This window comes from Glandiceps talaboti, chromosome 22, assembly GCF_964340395.1.
Source record: "Glandiceps talaboti chromosome 22, keGlaTala1.1, whole genome shotgun sequence".
NCBI lineage: Eukaryota > Metazoa > Hemichordata > Enteropneusta > Spengelidae > Glandiceps > Glandiceps talaboti.
The window spans coordinates 598,863-621,968 of NC_135570.1; the positions used below are offsets into that span (position 1 = coordinate 598,863).

The 23,106-nt window shown below is 35.1% G+C and overlaps 2 protein-coding genes across 4 annotated transcripts; both read left to right on the forward strand.

Moving 5' to 3' along the window:
- Positions 1–186: 186 nt before the first annotated feature.
- LOC144452158 (serine/arginine-rich splicing factor 7-like) lies at positions 187–14,890 on the forward strand. Of its 3 annotated transcripts, none has more exons than XR_013482336.1 (5): positions 187–323; positions 7,805–7,882; positions 8,314–8,505; positions 10,042–10,468; positions 12,624–12,705. XR_013482336.1 is itself a non-coding variant. In XM_078143196.1 (5 exons), the coding sequence occupies exons 1-4, from the start codon at positions 193–195 to the stop codon at positions 12,733–12,735; spliced, it is 513 nt and encodes a 170-aa protein (XP_077999322.1). In that variant the 5' UTR covers positions 187–192; the 3' UTR covers positions 12,736–12,738; positions 13,180–14,890. The 3 variants fall into 3 exon arrangements, 2 of the variants coding, with proteins under 2 accessions (XP_077999322.1, XP_077999323.1); XM_078143196.1 differs by lacking the exon at positions 10,042–10,468 and adding an exon at positions 13,180–14,890 and having other exon boundaries at positions 12,624–12,738; XM_078143197.1 differs by lacking the exons at positions 7,805–7,882; positions 10,042–10,468 and adding an exon at positions 13,180–14,890 and having other exon boundaries at positions 12,624–12,738.
- A 2,874-nt stretch (positions 14,891–17,764) lies between these two features.
- On the forward strand, positions 17,765–22,792 carry LOC144452374 (uncharacterized). The gene is made up of 4 exons (XM_078143466.1): positions 17,765–17,870; positions 19,499–20,232; positions 21,068–21,133; positions 21,711–22,792. Exons 1-4 carry the CDS (start codon positions 17,765–17,767, stop codon positions 21,891–21,893), a joined length of 1,089 nt encoding a protein of 362 aa, XP_077999592.1. The 3' UTR covers positions 21,894–22,792.
- The last annotated feature ends 314 nt before the right edge of the window (positions 22,793–23,106 follow it).

Genomic DNA, 23,106 nt, shown 5'->3' on the forward strand with positions numbered 1-23,106 from the left:
ACATGTATTGTTCCTAGCTTATCAATGTGCCCAGCATAGGATTCTATCATCTGGTTACATGTAACATGTTGAATGGGCCTCACGAATATGAACGACATCCTTGCACAATTGCAATGCACTGTGGGATAGCAACCACGACGACGCAGTTCCGAAGCGTCATTCGTCCGCCATTTTGTTGCAGGTAAAGCAAACATGTCTGAATTCGACAGAACTTACGGTGGATATCGGATATTTGTTGGTGATCTCGGGCCGCGGGTCGGTAAATATGAATTAGAGAGAGAATTCGAATACTATGGGCCTTTAATCAATGTCTGGGTTGCCAGGTAAGTACAAGACAGCGAATTTGTTTATCGTTCGACTTTCAAGCCTTTCACAGGAACCGAAACCACACAGACAAGGAAGAAACTTAAATTGGCTGTTGTGACTCTTGCCTAAGTACATTTTATTAATTGGTACATTATTTAATAGACTTCAGCAAACCTACACAAACGGTGTTTGACAGAAGTGAGAATTTTCACGATTTAAGTTGGTGTTATTAAAAGTATTATAATTATTCACAATAGTTTTGAGGAAGGTGGAAATGTGATAAGCATCGAAAGCTGACGCGACGCCACATTGTAGTAACACCACCAATCGTTCACAAGTTCCAAGAATATTGCAGCCAAGCACAATGTTATCATGATGGAAGTAGAAATTCAGCTCTAGTATAACATCGGAGATAAAGAGATACTGTGTCGCTAGTACGAGTACTGCAACATGTGTATAACTTAGTGATGATTGCGAGTGGTGTATGGTGGGGGTTTGCTTCGTACTCGAGGAGTAAATGACCCAGTTTTTGTAACCACACGTCCGTCCGTGATTGGTCAAACACAGCTGAAACCTTTTCCAAATCGTAGTTCCTCCTGTCCAGATCTGACAGTTTATCAACAGTAACATGGGAACATGTGATCTCGACCACAGGCACTTGAATCAATCTGTAAAGACTGCACTGTATATGTTGGTTGTTTTTTTAAATGTATAGTAAAATAATTATTTACTATACATTAAAAAAACAAAACAAACAGATTGATTCGATCGAGTGCCTGTGCATGTGATCTCAACCAAACATTTCAAATTGGTACATCTGTATTCAATCAATCTTTATTATACACTAGCAGAGTGTGGTATGGTAGGGTAGTACAAATTATGTAAAAAAACAAAATGTGTACAAGGCTCACAATTGACAAGCATAAAAAAGTATACAAGCCAACTTTGATCTGTTTTATGGAGCTAATATTGTTTAGGCTTAGACCAGGCAAGGGTTCAAGATGTATAATTCCCATGTTTGGTTATTTCCCACAATTCCTCATGTCAAGTGTACAGCAGCCCTCTTACGATATAAGCCAAATTTACCACCGATTTGTATTACTCTGTTTACTTTTATATATAACTAGATCAACATATATATGTAGTAGCTAGGTAGTTTTAGAACTAAAGAAAAAATAATGAAAGAAAAAAACTGTTTCAAAAATGATTTTGACTCAGTGTGGTGCACATGATATGCAAAATCAGTCTGTTTATGTATGTTATCAGGAATGTATTTGTTTATACATCCCGGATTCCCTGATGTTATCACGAGTGTGAAGCTACCATCATATTCACTTTCAAAAGTTGACCCCTAAGCTCAATCTCAATATGATGATGGCTTCACACGTTCATCATCAGATTCGAAGTCTTCCGAATGGGTACGAATGCGAGTTCGGCAAATCACATGAAACCGTCATTGGCAGGTTGAAATCATGCCATTGTGATTACTTTTCACTTGAATTGCATGGATTTGCATGCTCGCTTTTTATTTTTGCCAGAGTATCCAATTTGCGCCATGAATTACTGTTGTCATGGACCATTATTTTTTAACAGCAGCAAGTTCGAATCTGTTGATGACAGTCCGCTTGTTGGTGGTTTCTCTACTCACATCGACGAGCGAACTTCATGGAAAGGTAAATATATCAGGCGAGTTGATTTCTTACATTAGCTTTCATAAGATCAGTTGTTTCTTGGCAAAAACATTCGTGGTCTAAGCCTTTCGTCATGATCGAGGTCTCATCACGGAAAGTAGTTGTACTTACAATTCGGGTTGCAATACTCCCATCTTTGTTTTTGTTTACAAGCAAATATTACATGTAGTGATTGATATACAAATGTACTAATACTATACTTGTAATTGTTCAGTTCCTCCCAGTGTTTTGGCCGTAACTAATAGTTACTATTAGGATTAACCTATATGAAAGGAGCCAGCTGGTCCTTCATGTAATTATCTGAACATACCTACAACTTGAAAAGTATTGTATTTTGTCAATGTATGTTGATTCACAGACAGTGGAGCACTGTTTATGGTTGATTGTTGCTCTACATGTTACCATTAAAGTTCCACATACGTGATAACCACTTGTCAGTATTATTATGTGTACGTCTACGATCATAAAGTTACATTGTAATGATTCCATTTTGTAACCGCAAACAACATAAACATGATTTCTTCTTTTTGGTGCTACTACATTAGGTGGTGAAAACCCAATGATAAGAACAATGCTACAACTCAAACTGAACTTCCTGTTTTTGTATCTGCTCACATGAATGAATTATTTTCATTCATAGCATAGAATGATTTTGATAAATTAATCAAAAAGATTTTAACACATAGATAATACCTCTGAACTGTTCGACTGTAATTCTTGTATGCTTTGGAATCTAACTCATCACCAAGCAGTTTCATAGCACACATTTGCACTTTTTCACATTTTTCAACACTTGACTGAAGTATTAGAATGACAGAAGAATACCATGAAATCCACATCATATGATAAACATACAAATTATTACATTATACAAGATTTCTGATACTAATGTGGCTATTGTATTGGTGTACCCTTATTTTATACTTACTTTGATAAAAGTTTTGCATTTCAAATATCATTATCCTTATTTTTGTAGAATCACTCAATGGCATGTTCTAAACAAAACTCTATGTACATATTTAATCAATAATCATCTGATAACGTTCCATGCTGAAATATATGATAAGGAACAACTACCGTGAATAACCTGATAATGAGAAAGGAAGTTCATGTACATTTTTATTATATGTCACATATGTTGGACCACCCCATTATGCATTGTTTTTCAGCTTAAACAAGGGCATGTTCAGTTTCCATAACAAGTTCAACTACTAGGTTTCAAAATATTTATGTATACTAGTACATTGACAGATATCACTAAGTCATCAACAAGCGAGAAAGAGGGGGAGGCAAGAGAGTGGAGGGGCAAGAGGAGATATATTAAAGGGAGGGAGGGGAGACAGACAGAGAAACAAGTGCTTACACTCTATGTAATTTCTCAACCAAAGACACATTGTAATATTTATTTATTACTACAAAGTTATTTTAAAATCATGTCACATTCAGTCACATAGAAGTAAAGTAGTTCTGGAGGAGTGTGTCCTCAACAAAGACTTGTATTTTTTTCCATTAACCAGTCAAAATTACAGACAAACACTGTATGTGCAAAGAAAGCAGAATTTGTTTTTTGTTAAGGATTGGTTTCATTGAATTGATAGATGTCATATTTTCTTGCCTGTTTCAGGAATCAAGATGTACCAGAGTTACTGGTTGTGCAGGATGGTTGATTTGTAAAAGTGTGAGTGCAGCGAGTCAGACTAAAGCTATTAACTAGGGTAGCAGTAAATTATAATTTATTATTGCAGATATAGGTCATAAATAATAGGACATTGATGTAAGTCTATGCTCACAGTAGGCTCATGTTTCTGATGGGAAGGATTGAGAGAGCTAGAGAAGGGTGAGGGGGGGGGGGGGGGGGGCTCCAGCAGTCATTTGTACAGACTTCCAATGTCTCTACACTAGCTTAGTTCCAGGATTATGATCCACATGACAAAAACACCACTGGAATCATTGACTCATGTAATCTAGCAAATGCAAGAACAACACTTTTGTTTTTTTAGTCAGTGTCTCTCTTTGTCCGCTGAAATCTTGCTTTTTGTAGTAAGATGTCTATGTTTCTGCTAATTTCAGTGCAATAAATGCTCAAATTGCCAAATGATATACCATACACATGTACATACTGTATATAATGGCAAGATACATTTCAGGAGACATTGTGGCCATGTATATTTTTGTAATAATGTTATTGTTGTTAAGTTAGCCAATATCAGTCATGTAATGTCAATACAATGCAAGTATTGCTTATTTTAAATAACACCAAGTGATGCTTAAGATAAGGTTTTTTCAATAATTTTTTTAAAACTTTAAAATTAATATCAGTGTATTGCAACTTATTTTGTTAAGAAATAAATTTTCGAAAATGAATATTGTATTGCTTGTATTTCTGTTTTGTGGGTTTGTGATCATTATTAACCTCCAATGGGCGACACTCAAGAGAGTTAAATCACAATTGGTTCCCTCCATCTGTCTTTCTATGCATGCACTGTCATTTCTCAGTCTTTGCACAAAGGTAACACATTATATGGGACAGATGCAGATCAATTAATTTCATGACAAAGTAGTGGCCATCTGATAAAATAAATAAATAAAACTCACATCTGGGCTCTCAGAAAACTGTTGTTGCCACTCTTGATTCTCTTATGCAAACTCACTGGAGACATGTGCCCACAAATATTTTAGTCGTAATTAAAGTAAGTGTACATATGTTTTAGGGGACAGGGAACTCGATGATCACATGACCCTATTGATTCAAGCTGAAGGTCATAGTGGAAATTCAAGGCCATTATAATTTGTTTTGCACTTTCTTGAAACTTCCCTGAAACATTTTTGAATACTGAAATATGACTGGTAAAGCTGAAAATCAGTCTGTAAAAAGCCAAATGTACATACATTTAGAGAAATGTGAAAACAGCATTCATTTTGCATATGAAGTTGTTTTGTAGCAATAATCTGTTACCAAGACAACTGATGTCAATATTCCAAATTACACCAAAATATTAGTACATGTATACTGGATATTTGAGAATCCAAAAGTGATACAAGCATGGCAAAATGTTTTGAGTGCAAGTACCTGTGTATATGACTTATAAAACTAGTTGCCAGAATGTTTTGATATTTGGTTTGGATTGTACAGGGTATTGTACTGAGTGTGTACAGACTGGAGAAATCATGTTTAGGTGATCCACTTGTTTGTTCTGGTTCTCAATACCCAACCAACCCAAATTTTCAGTTCCCACATCAAAATAAAAGAAAATACTTTTGTTTTCACCCGTCCTTAATATTTTGCGGAACAGCAAGAATAAACAAGAATCTTGACTGTTGATGCCATTGACATGTACATGGGGGTGGTGGCAACATTTGTTCACAAAGAGCATTTCCTTCATGGTGGACAGTATGAAAGCAGGGGGCTGAAATTGGGAATGGGCTTGTTACCAGGAATCCCATAAAAGTAAGATAGAGAGGAGGAAAAAGGGAGCGTGAGAAACATGAAAAAGACAATTTTTTATTCTTTATCTTTTTTAAAAATTGACTTACCGACCCATAGTTGGCATGAAAAAGTTATGAAACACCAAAAAATAGGGCCACACATATCAAAAAGAGTGATTTACCATGAAACCAGCCAATGCAAGGTCATCCAGGATGATATTACATCACTCAAGTCAAGGTGTACACACACCTCGAGTCATGTAAGGTACAATACAAAACTATAGTGCCATAGCCTGACTGGTGAAATGTATGTTGGTTGTTGGCGAGGATTTTATTTATGTTTTTCTAGTTTGGGAATGTTCATACCTATACAAATGTACTCATGATGATCTGATAATACTGAAGCACTTAAAATTTTAAAAATGTGATATTTTGTCAAAAAAGTTAAATTTGAGGAGTACTGGGCAAATTAATCTTAAACTTGACGGAAAATTTTGTAGGTGTGTCCAGGTGAAGAATCATTCAAGCCAATATCACCTTAAAAGCCTAAAATGGTATTTCTTGTCAAGAGGCTAAAACTACATAACTAAATGCGTAATTACATTAAAATTTTGTCAGAATGTTAGGGAGCAATCTAGATGAAGAAAACTGTTGATGAAAAGATTACAAAATTGTTTATATACTATTTCTGAGATCTTATAAAAAAAAATGTGCAACTTCAAAACTACCTGGCAGATATACATATTCAATTGAACATCCTGTTCTGATAATAACTTGAATTTCAATATCAGTTATACACAATGTCATTGACACTATTTTTTTTAAATTGTTGTTTCCTATTTGCCCCAAGTGTGTACATTTGAAATTAAAGAGTGGCCATTTTCACTAGCATTTGTCACAGAATCATACTGATAAATTCAAATTAGTTAATTAGTGTGGCTTTTATTTATACATTAATATATACTACAATCAAAACATAAGGACATTATAACCGCTCTCTACATATACCTGGATGATACATGTAGTCAATAGACACACACTAGAACTACTGTATATTTTAATATTTATATTTCATAGATCATTATTAACTTTATTTTGTTTAAATACCAAATTAGAAATGTAAAATTTTCTAAACGGCTAAAATAAAGTGTTATCTTATCTTATCTTATCTATGGTATTTGTTGATATTTTGCAGTCTTGTTGTGTTAAGAAATAAACTTCCAGATCCACTATACATGTAATTATCCTTTAATGACTTTCTATTCCTTTTCCAAAACTTACTCCATGGGTCTGAAAAGTAAAAGAAAATTTATTGACATCAATATCACATGAATGGATACAATAGAAGAAAGTATATCACAACTATTTTGTAGAGTATACAGATATATGGGTAGTAATACACCCTCTGTTTCTGTAATTGGTATAAAAGACATATACTAGTAATCTCAGTTACACTGTAATGGTTGGTTGCCATGATGGTGTTTTTTTGGCGTAGTGTAGTTCGTAATACTATACAGTATCTGTATAGTACCTGCTACGACTCACCATAGAGAGTTGTTAGGGTTAGAAACAACATTTGGCATCCAGACTAGGTTTGGCAATACTTAGTTAGGGATCAGAGGGTTGCTTTAGTATAGATCAAGTCCTAATGATTACAACTTGTCCTGGCAAATACCGCTAACCTGAACTGAACAAGTACACTACGTAATATTTGTAAACAAAAACAAGTACATGTGCAAAGATATTAAGATGGGACTCGGGAGTATCGTATGCACAACTACTTTCCGTGATGACACCTCGATCGAAACGAAAGACTTGGACCATGTGCACGAATGTATTCACCAAGTAACAACCGATCTTATGAAAGCTAATGTAAGAAATCAACTCGCCTGATATATTTACCTTTCCATGAAGTTCAACTATGCTTGCTCGCTCGTCGATGTGAGTAGAGAAACCACCAACGAGCGGACTGTCATCAACAGATTCGAACTTGCTGCTGTTAAAAAATAATGGTCCATGACAACAGTAATTCATGGAGCAAATTGGATACTCTGGCAAAAATAAAAAGCGAGCATGCAAATCCATGCAATTCAAGTGAAAAGTAATCACAATGGCATGATTTCAACCTGCCAATGACGGTTTTATGTGATTTGCCGAACTCGCATTCGTACCCATTCGGAAGACTTCGAATCTGATGATGAACGTGTGAAGCCATCATCATATTGAGATTGAGCTTAGGGGTCAACTTTTGAAAGTGAATATGAATATGAATATGATGGTAGCTTCACACTCGTGATGTTATCCAGTGCATGAACTATGTAGAGATACTCCTGGCAAAGGTCATTCAATGAATTTCCATAATTTGTTTTATCTGTTTGTAGAAATCCACCAGGTTTTGCCTTTTTAGTGTATAAATACAAAGAGGATGCTGACAGAGCTGCACGTGCCTTGGATGGAAGGTATGTATATATATATAGCATATATTATACCATGATGTGAAAGCCAAGTTGTATATGTTCAAACTAAAAAAAATATATACATCATTGGTTCTATCGACAGTGTTGAAAATTTGAGTCAACATGTTCAAAATCATCATTGATTTCACTGGTCAGGATTGTTCATAAATTGTGCTTATAGAGGTCTAGGTATATTAGCCTTGCACCAAGGGTATTAGTCACAGTACAACTTTTGTATTCAGGTAATTTTAAATTCAGCATAGCTTTCTATGCTGAAAAGATTGAAAGTCTTGGCTATTCTGTAAACAACATTTTCAAGCCAGTAGCAATCAACCAAGCATTAGGTCTCTGAGTTTGACATCTTTTTAGTATCATATGTTTGTGAATTAAGATGGGGTATGTATACAAATTGATGATGAACCCTTTCCTTACAGAACTGTGTGTGGGAGGCGTGTACGAGTAGAACATGCTAGACCCATGCCACCTCGTGGTAGCAGAAGACCGCCCCCACCACGTCGTTGGGATCCCAGCATGAAATGTTACACATGTGGAGAGCGTGGGCACTTTGCTCGCGACTGTGACCGAGATCATTATCGTAGTAGTAGACGTAGTAGTCGTTACAGCAGGTGAGTCAAATATGAAGGAATTCAACACTCCAGCATGAACTTTGAACTTTGCCTGTCAGCTGTTGAGTAGTATAGTACAACAGTGGCATATCAACTATCGCCAAACAAACATAGACACAAACTACAACTATTATTGTGACATGTTGATATTAGGTATCAATTGATGTTGATGTAACTATACTCACAGTAGGCTGGTGTCTCTGATAGTGGGCATGACATTCATCTCCACATTTTAGTGTTTACACTATCTTGATTACAGGGTGAATGAATATATCTGGCATCTGCATAACCAGGGTATCGCTATTACCCATTTTGGTAATGTATCACATACAACAACAGTAGTTTGAGTTGGTGTCTATCTTAGTTTGTGAATAACATGTTTTGCATAGTAATGCAATCATTGATCAGTAAGAAAATGTATTGTTTTATTTAGAGATAGAATTTTATCTTAAAAGTGTTTGCACATGGTTGTAAAATCCACAGTTACCCTGAGATGTGACAGCCACATTTAAAATGCAATCAGATCATGGAATGTACATGTTATTTTGATAACTACAATAATTATTGCAGTGTGTGTTCAAACTTGGTATATAACCACCATAAATAATCTATTTTGAATTTGAGATAGTCTTTCATCTTTTTCATTTGATAACTAGGCTTTCAATAACTTGGAATTTAGGAACAATTATGTTCTATTTTGACTTGTAATGGTCAAGTAGATGATATTGATTTATGGAATATCATATGAATACTTGACAAACGACAATTACTAGTGGAAAATGAAAATTGTACACTGTCAAACTCCCAAGTCGATGTTTGTTTAAATGGATAAATGTAAATAGCCAAGTATAAAAAACAACATGAAATATGAAAAATATTGCCCTCTTTAAATTTTGCAGTATGGATTATGTCTATTTGTTTACCTATATTTTAATGGGTTTTTTTTTTCATTTTTACGACTTGGAACAATACAGATGTACTAAAGATGAGAACAGAGACAAAAAAAAACACATTTTGTAGACAAAGGTAGAAGTTAGAAGAGGGACACACATGCTATAGTATTACATAGAATGGCTTTGAATAAAGAAATGGTTCTGTAAAAGTTTACAAGCTATGAATTCAAACTAAATCAATTAAATATGCAAAGATATATACCAAATATAATTCATAGACAAAATACTATTATAATCAACAACATAGATTATATGAATAAAATATTCCTCTTTCTCCTAACTCGTACTTAGTTATGTATAACTATAAACAAATAAATAATCTTTGATATCTAAATAGTGCAGAAAGTTAATATGAAATTCTAAACTTCTATGGTTGAATGTAACAATTTAATGGTAGTCATAATTAATGTGTGTGTTTGTAACCTATAAATGTATATACCATATTTGAATTCCACTGTAATAATTAAACCTAACATGTTCAGCTCTTGTACAATGTATGTCTTTCATGGACGTCTTCTTTCTTTTTTCCATGTTATTAATTTTTTTTCTTCATTTTTTGTGCAATGACTTGCTTGTTATTCAGGGTGTACAGGATAAGTTATAAACCAAACGATACCCACCAAAAACATACTGGCCATACATTCGAAAGCCACAGCCTTGTACTAGCATACTCAGCACCAATTTGAGAAATGCAACATGAGATCGAACCAAGCATGTCTTGTATAACCAAACGACAACTGATAATGAAAGCAGTTGGCTCCAACTTACCAATCCCATGCGGGAGTGGCCATACTCACTTAATTCAATGTGAAGAGAGAGCGAGACCCAAACCCAGTTAAAGCTAAAACTCATAGTGCAACTACATGTTACAAAGCGTGCAACTACCAAAATTAAGTCACTGTACACCATGTCACTACACATTCTTCTCCTCCAGTGTTGTACACCATATAAGCTACTGCGTTTACTACTTTTGACTGCACTATGCATTAAAACTTGTGTACCAGGAGTAGGTAAATAACCAACAAACCTTTGTCTTTTTCTACTTTTAAAAAGGTACAGGTATTCTACTTGTTCATTCAAACTATGGCAGACCAATCATGTCATTACTTTCATTTTAAAAAATTGACAAATTATGCCGTTACTCAGAGTCTTGTCTCCAAAAAACTATGGCAAACCATGTCAATGATACTCCTGTTTCCAAGTCATAGGATACTCCGAAGGGACATATTTCCCTGAAAATCAAAGTTTCTCATTTCTCTCAAAACTTCCCATGAAAGCTTGTCTCAGGTCTGGTTGAAATAATAAAAGAAATTTGGGTTTTGTGGTCTTGTTTTCATGGCAATTGACAATCTTTATGATGTTCCCATAGAATTCTAGAGTATTTGGCAGCCATATTGGATTCTAAAATGACTAAATTTTGATATCATTTTGACCACATTTTAAAAAAATTTGTGTGAGAGCCCCAGATTATTTTATCTTAAAAAAAGTAACAGTATAAGTTGAAAGAATTATTTCCAAGGCACAGTCTGCAGTAACAGCATCAACAATTTTGTAATGCAAATACAGGCATATATCTTTACAGTAAAAAATGAAGTCAGACCAAACTACTTGCAACCATTTTCATTGAAACTTCAATTTTCATACAAGAATTATCCTATACTTTGAACTCATTGAGTCTTTCATTTGGTTAAACCTGCCAAATAAAATGAATAATTGGTAACAACTGAGTAACTGCTGAAATGACATTGTGTCGTAGTTTGAATGGACTAGTAATCATTCATCACCAGTGCTGTCCATGTACTACTACTATATGGATGTGTTGAACACATGCTAGTCATTTATGGTCTCCGTAATTCCTTTTTTTGTCATGTACATGTATTTATACCGTGGTGGGGGGGGGGGGGGTGTTATAGATTGATACTGTGGAGGGAATGTGTTATAAATTGATACCGTGGGGGGGGGGGGGGGGTCTTATTATAGATTGATACCGTGGGAGAATGTGTTATAGGTTGATACCGTGGGGGAATACCCCATATTTTTATTTGAGAACTTAGTTCTAATCTATAATCTAAGGTGCAGAATAGTTCGATTCATTGATTGATGGGGGTTTGATGTGATTGGGTGCAAGGTTCTATTGAGGTACATGATATTAATAGTTATATAATTCTTCTCATTCTCAAACACATGGTGTTATACAGAGATGTACATATAGTACATTATACATATGAATGTCAAATGGCTTGACAGCTACTATTTACATGTGGACCTATATTATTTCTAAAATCATGTACAGTAAACAGAACCTTGCATTGTGACATTGAAATGTTATTTGTACGATATGAGAGAATCAGTGAGTCTCGTACATGTGTTCAGAACTGGTAGGTACTTAAGAGGTAGTACAGATGTACAGACTTTTTATGTAAAGTAAGAATATATCATGTTACAGCTTACCCCCGGCATTATTTGATGTTGTTTTCTTTCACCCTTTTGTATTTTAGTTTATTTGGACTGTCAATCATAAATACAGACTTTGGTACAGCTACTTAAAAAGCAAGCCACATAACAATATACTAGTCTTGTAAAATGTATAACAAGAACCCATGGACTGTAGTTGAGGTCCCTTTGCCAGTTCCAAATTAGGGGGTCCGTCTGCCAGACCTAGTTTAGTCTATGAACTAAAGTTACAGATTGTAGTAAATCTATATTTGTATACTCAAGGATTCATTGTTGGCTTACAAATTGGTCCATTCAGGCTATGAATGACAAACTTTATTGGAATATTCAAGGCTCAAAATTAAAATTAAATTCCAGCCCTGATATTGTGGAACTCGTCAATACACTCTTTTATTACTTGCATGAAGATAATTATGTGACACAGAATAGCATGTATTGTAAACAAAAAGGGTAATAATATCCAAGATATCAGGAAATAGTAAGTATTTGAAGTGATTGTCAATCATAGATGTCAGTTCAGGTAATACAGTCGCTGTGGAGATACCAATACATATCTCTAGCTTGTAAACAAATTTGATTTGAACTCATATGACCAGTGGTTATGTATTACTAGTATTACTTTATGATAGGTGTGTATGGTATAAGCAGTATTACATGATATGGTTTTAATATGATTACTGACAGTTATATCTATCTTTCTCTGACACACAGGAGCAGATCCCGATCACCAATCAGAAGCAGGTCCCGATCTCGTTCCCACTCCAGAAGTGCAGGTGGTTACAGTAGAAGTAGAAGTCGTTCATACTCACCGGGAAGAAGATAAAAGGTTTGTACTGAAATAAACTTATCTGAGACAACAAACAAACAAACAAACAACAAACCCAAGATTTATGAATGAAAATTGACACTGATTAAAACATTTGTATTTCATTCATTTATTCCTTCATCCACCCACCCAACCATTCACCCATTCATTTATTCATTCATTCCTTCATCCATCCATCCATCCACCCACCCACCCATTTATTCCTTCATCCACCCACCCACCAATTCATTTATTCATTCATTCATACATCATTCATTCCTTCTTCCATTCATTGATTCATTTGTTTGTTTGTTCGTTCATTTGTTCATTCATCCCTCCACCCATCCATGCATTTATTCATTCCTTCATCTACCCACCCATCCATCCATCCATCCACCCACCCATGCAGTCATTTACAGTCATTCATTCATTTATTCTATGATGTTTTCTTTTAATCATCAGATATTGGAAATCATCATACCATGCCAATGAAGATTCAGCTCACTGCTGTCTGCATTCAAGTTACAATTGTCTATCTTGGACTTAGCTGTGAGCAGCTGACTTTGTCAACATACAACAGAGATAGGAATTTTAACATGATACAATATGTACTATAACTGAATTCTATTTTGTGCTGTATATTCAGTCAACACTAACTTTCAAATGAATGTTCTATAAAGAGTTAAAACTGATCAGTTCTTATATTTTGTCAAAGCTCCAGTAACTCTAACTTGTTGTTATTTTTCATTAGTTTTGTCTCATTGCTATATAACACAGAACTTTGATATTCACAGGTCGCTAACACATACTGACATAGTAGTAATTACTTCTTGTATCAAAACCAATGGTTGTAAATACTTACAAGGGCTGTTTTGTCTTATCAGATTGACAGGCTTTGTCAAACCGTCCATTTGCTGAAGGCAAAACATTACTTGTATGTATTAATTAGAACCCTTGGTTGGGATGCAAGAACTAATTATTGTTTTACATGAAATAGTCCAATCCATCTGTTCAGCAGAGTCACCTGTCTAATTATTATTGTTGGTACTACGTATGTACATTGGATTGATGCCCATATGTAAACAAGTCTTGATTCAGGTACAGATGTTAGATCTTGTCTATCAACAAACTGGGATACTGTAAGTTTTGATCACTAGAGGGCGATCATAGTATTACACACTACAGCTAAGCGATTATATATTCCCCAGTATTTTGACTTTGTTCAGCCAAGGAAAATATGAGTGACCTAAGGGGCATTGTCACTATGAGTTTGCTAGACAAGTAGTGATGAAACCCTTAGGTCATGAGTATTTTTCAGCTGAATGGAGTAAAATTTTGGAGAATAATATAATTATACCTCTTCAAACATAATCTATGGAAAATGAGGAAAAATCATGGTGAATTATTTGACTCATTTGGAACACCACAGAACCAGTGTGACATGGACATGGGTTGTTATGATGGAGGACAACCAGGGTATAGTATCCATATTTTGTGTTCAAAGGTAAAAACTTGGCTTGTGCATATGACAGGTCTTGAACTAGTTCATATTCATGGCTTCTAGATTCATACTTACAAATTAAAGTTTCTACTGACAAAGTCAAACATTTCTGTCAAATGAAATCTAAATTTTGTCAGCATCATTACCCAAGGGATGTCCTACTAAAAGAATGAAGAATAGGGTACTGGGGTTTTATATTATTAGTAATAGTAGGACTATATACTTCATACTTCAAAAATCTGTTGTTGTTTTCAGTTTATTTAAAACCTGAGAAATGTTCTGAGAAATGGAAGTACAAGTCTTACAATTCTTTTGAATTCACATTTGTTAGTTAGTTTATATCTTCTTAACTCTTAATTAGTCACTGATATTTATTCGTGATCTTGCTCTGATATTTGTTTTGTTTTATTCATCTGTACTCATTTCATTATCTGGAAAAAAAAACTTGTTAATCATTCTTATGAAATACAACTATAATCTTGAGGATATGACATTTCATGCCACCTTATCAGCTACCACTGTTGTACAGAAAGGAAGTATTCAACATCTAGTCACTAGTACAAGATTCAACATCCAGTCACTAGTACAAGATTCAACATCTAGTCACTAGTACAAGATTCAACATCCAGTCACTAGTACAAGATTCAACATCTAGTCACTAGTACAAGATTCAACATCTAGTCACTAGTACAAGATTCAACATCTAGTCACTAGTACAAGATTCAACATCTAGTCACTAGTACAAGATTCAACATCTAGTCACTAGTACAAGATTCAACATCTAGTCACTAGTACAAGATTCAACATCCAGTCACTAGTACAAGATTCAACATCTAGTCACTAGTACAAGATTCAACATCCAGTCACTAGTACAAGATTCAACATCTAGTCACTAGTACAAGGCGATGGAAAAGATTCAACATCTAGTCACTAGTACAAGATTCAACATCTAGTCACTAGTACAAGATTCAACATCTAGTCACTAGTACAAGATTCAACATCCAGTCACTAGTACAAGATTCAACATCTAGTCACTAGTACAAGATTCAACATCTAGTCACTAGTACAAGATTCAACATCCAGTCACTAGTACAAGATTCAACATCTAGTCACTAGTACAAGATTCAACATCTAGTCACTAGTACAAGATTCAACATCCAGTCACTAGTACAAGGCGATGGAAAAGATTCAACATCTAGTCACTAGTACAAGATTCAACATCCAGTCACTAGTACAAGATTCAACATCTAGTCACTAGTACAAGATTCAACATCCAGTCACTAGTACAAGATTCAACATCTAGTCACTAGTACAAGATTCAACATCTAGTCACTAGTACAAGATTCAACATCCAGTCACTAGTACAAGGCGATGGAAAAGATTCAACATCTAGTCACTAGTACAAGATTCAACATCTAGTCACTAGTACAAGATTCAACATCTAGTCACTAGTACAAGATTCAACATCCAGTCACTAGTACAAGGCGATGGAAAAGATTCAACATCTAGTCACTAGTACAAGATTCAACATCCAGTCACTAGTACAAGATTCAACATCTAGTCACTAGTACAAGATTCAACATCTAGTCACTAGTACAAGATTCAACATCCAGTCACTAGTACAAGGCGATGGAAAAGATTCAACATCTAGTCACTAGTACAAGATTCGACATCTAGTCACTAGTACAAGACGATGCCAAAATTTAGGTTTATCAAGTCGTAGAGTCAGAGTGATGTGAGTAGATGAAGGTAGAATGATTTGTCATATCTTGGAGTCTTAATATATCTATTGCTATTAACATTAACCATAGCTAGTTTATTTGTTTATGTACATGTATAGTATTCTTGTAAATCCATAGCTTACTGGATTTTTAGAAGAGACAGTTGGCTTACCTGAAGTTATGGGTACTGGACCCAGCTTTCTATGTGTTAACAATTTGGAAGTGTGCAAATCAAGTCTGAAACTGAATAGACTCTACACTTAATGAATTTTGTTTTCTCAGCATATGCAACAATTTGAGATGTTCCGTAAAACCTGGAAGTTACTTGAATTGTCAATGGTGTGTACTTGTTTGGAATTCATTTGAATTGAAATCCCAGTGGAAATTAACCACATGATTACCAAAGTACACAGATGAACCAAAGATCAAGGGTCAAGATTTATAAACATACTTGATGTATTGAATATAAATGTTACTGAGATACTATTCCCAATGTTTTTCTTAATTCAGCCAAGAAAATATGAGTGATCTAAGGTGCCTTGTTACTACAAGTCACAAAATGAGAACTGACAGAACCCTTAAGTCACTAGTATTTTCTGACTAAATGAAGAAATGTATTGGGAATGATAAGATTATATGAGAGGAAGTAATGTTATGACAAATCTAGAAAAGTAATGGTGATTTGGAAAGTTTTGAACACAACAGAACAAATGGTGTGAACACATTGTATTGTTGTGATGTAGAACAACCACGATATACATTCTATGTTGTGTTCAATTTGGCTTGTTCATGGTATAAGAAATTCTTTTTAAACTACAATATTTTCAGTTCAATTTATGTTTATTATATAGTTCCAGGTTGTAGTGCATGTTACAATTTTAAATCAATGAAAATATGATTATTTTACACAAGTCAGGATGTCACGTTTATTTTGACAATTTGCATATTCAGACTTTATAAAACGTTTTCTTGTATGTTTCAATAAAGATTTAAGAACTCTCATAATTATTGTGTAAATCATAATATGTGTGTTTGTTTTACAGTGTATGAAGGTATAGTGATGTCGGTAAACAAGGGGAGTATATTGGTGACAATGGGGTACATGACATGATTGGTGACAATGGGGTACATGATACATGATTGGTGACAATGGGGTACATGACATGATTGGTGAAAATGGGGTACATGACACAGGATTGGTGACAGTGGGGTACATGACACAGGATTGGTGACAATGGGGTACATGGCACGTTTGGTGACAATTGGGTACATGGCGTGATTGAATGAGCAAATGACATCAAAAGACCTCGCAATGCGTTATATAATTTTTGTTTGTTCTTCGAGGGCAATAGTGATGGCAAGGTCATAAGACCTTTAATATGTTCTCGGAGTCGGAAATATATTTTGACATGTTAATGTATAATGTGTTACAAGTGATGTATCCACTAATCACTTTAATGTGGGGATGGGGTTGGAGGTATGGCTCTAGATGTATTTATACAATTGTCAGCACAACTGCACTGAAGTTCAGTACAACAGTAGTGGTTTGGGCATGCTGTATGTGTGTGTGTCTGTCTGTCAGTGTGAGTGATGTAAACACAATCAAATAGTGCCAGGCCTTCGTGTAAAGTGAATCCATTCATTTCTGATGCAAAAATATACTCTGAACATTAAAAAAAAATAACCCCGGTATAGAAGACTCCTAATATGAATAAGGGTTCCAGATACACTAATAGCGCCATCTGTCAGCAGGATGTTCTTTTTTCTATCACTCTCGTTTATGATGCAGTTTCGAATGTTTGGTGGCGCACTTTAAAATTCAATCATGGCGGACGATGCAGCTAAACGCCGGGAGGCAAGACGACGAAGAATTTTGATGAATTCAGAAGACCGAATGAAAAAGGTGATGGGTCTGTATAAAGTATCACAAGGTAAGTATTCAAACGTCCGACTGTGGACTAAAATCCCCCATTGGCAGCCTCTGGCGCTAAAGACAACTGTCGACAAAAGAACCAAGTAAATGATAAATGTGACTTTGCTGATGATGTGTACCAGTATACTTCCGGTATATCATAAACAGTCACACAGATGTCACTGTGCGAGTATTTATAGATTTCATTTCATATTCTCGCATGTTGCTTTCTATAGTTTTATTTCTATAGATTGGTTTTTGCTTAAAACAAAACAGTCTGCCTTCCAACCTCAAGGTGACACAGCTAAATCACTCCCTCCTGCAAACCAACATCTGTTTCGTGTTATCATTTCTTGGAATGTCAAGAATTGTAAACATCTCCGCAGGCTCATCACCTCGAAGACAAGGGAGGGCATACGATCCCAGTCTCCATTTCTGCCAGTCAGACATGCAAACAAATAAATCACTCGTGAGAATATAAATACATATTTATATTTATGTTACATATTTATGTTAGCATGGTCCCACCCTGTAGAACCAACATATCTAAATATAAGGATTGGACTGTTTGCACAATGATGGCATACATAGAGACTTCCTATACCTGCATCTTTGCATATTTGCATAGACACTGTGCTAACTATGTTATCAATATGGAATGGATTACTGTACAATGATGCTAGTCATACACAAACAAGCTGTAACATACTTGAAATGATGAATATAAATGTATCCCATCAGTTATTTGGACCAGAGACCCTGGAACTCCAGGGTTTACATGTAATACAATGTTCTCACATTAATCACTATTCTCTGGCCAACAAACGTTCCCTTTAATATCTCCAATTGATAAATCTAGCTCATCATGTGCACAGCTCATTAGTTATTATGACACAGCTTTTACTTTACAAATATTCAACTCTAGTAAAGCTTTGGTGGAACGGTACAATTTTTAGAAAGCAGTGGATGGTTTGATGTTATATGATTCAGACAATTGGGTCCACAAGCTTGACTAGTTCCTAAGAACTATTTTTTTTTACCCTAGCCAGAAATTTGTTTGTAATTCTCAACATTATCTATTTTGTTACTCATTTGACTTGTTAAGTGGTATTTTGTACATTTGTAGATATTAAGATTAGAGTATTTTTGTAAGCCTATAATTTCAGTAATAAAAGTTATTATTATTATTATTGTTATTATCAGTTTAGAATTATTTCATGTAGTTGTAGCTACTGATTATATAAGTTTGCACCAGTAAGTGATATGAAATATTGAAGTAAGTTTTTAGGACATACACATGAGAAAAAGGGTAGCTTATAAACTTTGACCAATTTAGACAATATTTATCAGTAGACATAGATATACTAGGTCAGACTTAGCCCTAATTGTGTGGATATAGTGGGGGGGGGGGGGGTGTCAAGTCAAGGACTCGCACACCCCATGCAAGCAGGGGGGGAAGGGGTCAAGGTCAAGTGACAAGTCAGAATTCAGTCATGGACTCACACACACCATGCAAGTAGGGTTAGGTCAGACTGACTTCTTTGGTATTCATATATGTACAAGTGTTTATGTGAAAGTTTGCCAATTTCAATAGAAATATTTGGTTGTCTTTCTCTCTTATATAAAATTGCCTTCGTTGGTTTACAGATAGTTCCACTGAAGAAGCTGATACAGATTGCAAAGAGACAAGAATAGAGAACGTTAGAGTCACCAAGACTGTTGCAAACACATCCCTTGATGATGTCAAGAATGCAGCGGAACCAGGAAATGGAGAAGAAAAGGGGGCCAAGGAAGAAAAATTGACCAAGGATAGATCAGATAACCCAGAAGAAAAAGTAACAGACAAACAAAGAACTGAAACAGATGTGGCAGTCCCTACGGAATCAATACCTGAAGATGAGACACAGGTAGAAAGAGAAGAGACATGTAGAGATGAACTAGAGATGAGAGAGAGTAGTGAGTATGACAGTCATACAGAAAGAGAAGTGACAGGTACTGATGCATCAGAAAGGGAAGAGACACAAAGTAATGCAACGCAGACAAGAGAGAGCAGTGATTCTACTGTGAAAAGGGAAGAGACAGGTTGCTATGCAACAGGAAATGAAGAGATACAAAGCAATGCAACACAGATGAGAGATGGCAATGATTCTACTTCAAAAAAGGAAGAGACACACAGCAATACAACAAGTACTGACAAGACACCTAGAGATGCCACACAGGTGGGAGAGAGCAGAGTGTTTACTCCTACAAGAACTAAACGGAAACCAACAGCAAGTCATTCAACCAATGAAAACAAACTCAAACTGTTGTTTATGATATTACTGGCTTTCATTGTCCGACTATTTATTTCATTTTCACTCTATACAACTCTACTTGGAAAGGTAAGTATTATATATTCTAAGTCATCCTATATTAGGTGATCATCTCTTACAATGCCATGCCCATGTTGTCGCAGTTTTGATATAATCTACTAAGAGATGAATTCCAGTTTTCTTGATCACCTGATGTCCATATAAAGTTCACCAGTGACCTGTGTTCTAAATATGTCATCAAAGATCTTAATGCATCAACTGTATGGCCCCTGAAATCCTCCCTATCCCTAGCCCTGACCCCCAACCCATTTCAAATCACATCAAAACCTTTAATACTTTCTAAACTGTAAATGTATAAAGTGATGATACCTTATAAAGTTGCTGGGAGAAACCATTCTTGCAAGTATTTTTATTTCCACTTGGGTCCTGAAAAATATAGATTGTGTAGTGCCAACTATACAAGAAGACCTATGGTTTGACAATACTACTCTAGCGAAGTCTCGGTTTACTCAGATATATACAAAAAATAAAACTATTGCTGCTCAATGTGTAGATTTCACAAGTGTACATCTAACTTGAATCACCTAATGATCAAGATAGTGTAAACATTGGAAGTCCCAAAAAAATGTGCACTGCAAGATCACTGAAGTCATAAGAAATGTCACTCTACTGTGAGTATAAATAAAAAAATGTCCATCCAATAACTTATATCACCATTCCAACAGTAGATGTAGTTTTTGTCTATCTTAGGAAACTGGCACCTCAATTGCCAGAGTAGGTAATGGTAATGTAGGGCATGTTTATATAAACCCAGGCTGTTGTCAGTGCAAGGTTTTACTATTAATTCTGAATAATTAGTTCACATTCATTGTATTAAATATTTTCACTTGTCTTTATGTTACAGAGTATTATTGTGCCATTTTTCACCGTACAATCTATTAGTATTTATCAAAAACTACACAATACTCAGGTAAGTATGCTATACTTTATTTTAGTGATTAAAGTTTATTTTGTTTTAAATATCTAGTTTAGTTCAGTAACTTGACATTGGAGCAACACAGTAACTTGACATTGGAGCAACACAGTAACTTGACATTGGAGCAACACAGTAACTTGACATTGGAGCAACACAGTAACTTGACATTGGAGCAACACAGTAACTTGACATTGGAGCAACACAGTAAATACTTATGATGTAATTCTGTACGTATGTATATATTGATTGATTGATTGACTAAATGACTGACTGACTGACTGACCGACTGATTCACTGACCTAACTAACTAACTAACTGACTGACTGACTGACTGACTGACTGATTGATTGATTGACTCACTCACTCACTCACTCACTCACTCACTCACTCACTCACTCACTCACTCACTCACTCACTCACTCACTCACTCACTCACTCACTCACTCACTCACTCACTCACTCACCCACTCACTCACTCACTCACTCACTCACTCACTTGCTTGCTCACCCACCCACTCATTCACTCAATTCACTCACTCACTCAATAAAATGTATTTTTGTGTTCTTGTAGGTTTCCCACGCAAGACAAACCAAGTCCATGCTTACAATGGCATTGATGTTATGTGGACTTCCACAAGCTACTCTGATCAAAGCATCATTAGTTGTAGATATTCTCTCTGATATTGCAACTGACTTCACAGTCTATATTTTCTCATTTGTGGTGCTACATTCCTTTCTAGAGTTATTTGCATAGCAAACAAGTGTGTTATGACAGATGATAAAGTCATCCAATCTTACCAGGATTGACAGAATTGCTGTCTTCATTATTATGATAAAACTGTCCTTTCATCACTTATTACGGTATTCTTGAAACCATGTAAGTACAGAAAATCTGAATTTGAAATTACACCTACAACATTATTGTGTCTCCATATGATTTACATTTACAAGAGGGTGGTGTTCTACTATAAATATAAGTTACTTAATTAGGAATGCATTGAGATCAGATGAATGCAATATTAATGAATATCCATTTTGACTGACATAGTGATCAATATGTGATAGAATTACCAATGTTCTGATATGAGAGAATTGGTTGCTATGGCTATATTGATTGCTATGGCTATTCTGCCTTGCATTTGCACAGTTTAAATCTCATAGTAAACTGTTAGCATTGAAAATGATATGATGATGAACACAGCAAGTCTGATGACTAGACCATTGATTAGAAGTACTATACTTATATTTATGACTTTAGCCATATTGTTTAAACAAACCTTTACAAGTATTCACAATAATGTGTAGACAACATATAGAGGTGTAGATGTTAAGATAGAATGCCCCTCAGGGGTGAATTTTACTTCACCCTTATGGTGGGCGTGTGTTCTCACATGCTGCAACCAGTCTATGGAATACATTACCAGAACTACGACAAAAACAGCTACTGTCTTCAAAAGAAACTTAAAGACATATCTATTCTCCAGAACATTCTAACTGTTCAGTGCCTCTGAACTCTACATTGTAGTGAAAACAGGAATGTTGTAAATTCTCTGATTGATTGATTGATTGATTGATTGATTGATTGATTGATTGATTGATTGATTGATTGATTGATTGATTGATTGATTGATTACATTCTTACAAAACTTCATATGAAAGCTTGCTAGTCCTTTTGAAGTTGTTTTCAAGGACATCATCAATATTTTATTTTCCTATTACGTTACCATGGTATTCAGTGGCCATATTAGATTCTACAATGTCTAAATTTTGAAATCATTTTGTCCTATTTCAAAACCTTGTATGAGGAGACCAGATTTTGTTGTTGAATTTTGTTGAACAAAGTAATGGCCAAAGTTTAGAGAAGCGTACTCTATGTTGATGATTCTTTTTTGTAGATGAACAGTTCATTTATTCTTTGTGATATTCTTAAAAGAATTTGTATTTATTCTTTTTCCTCGTCCTGTAGA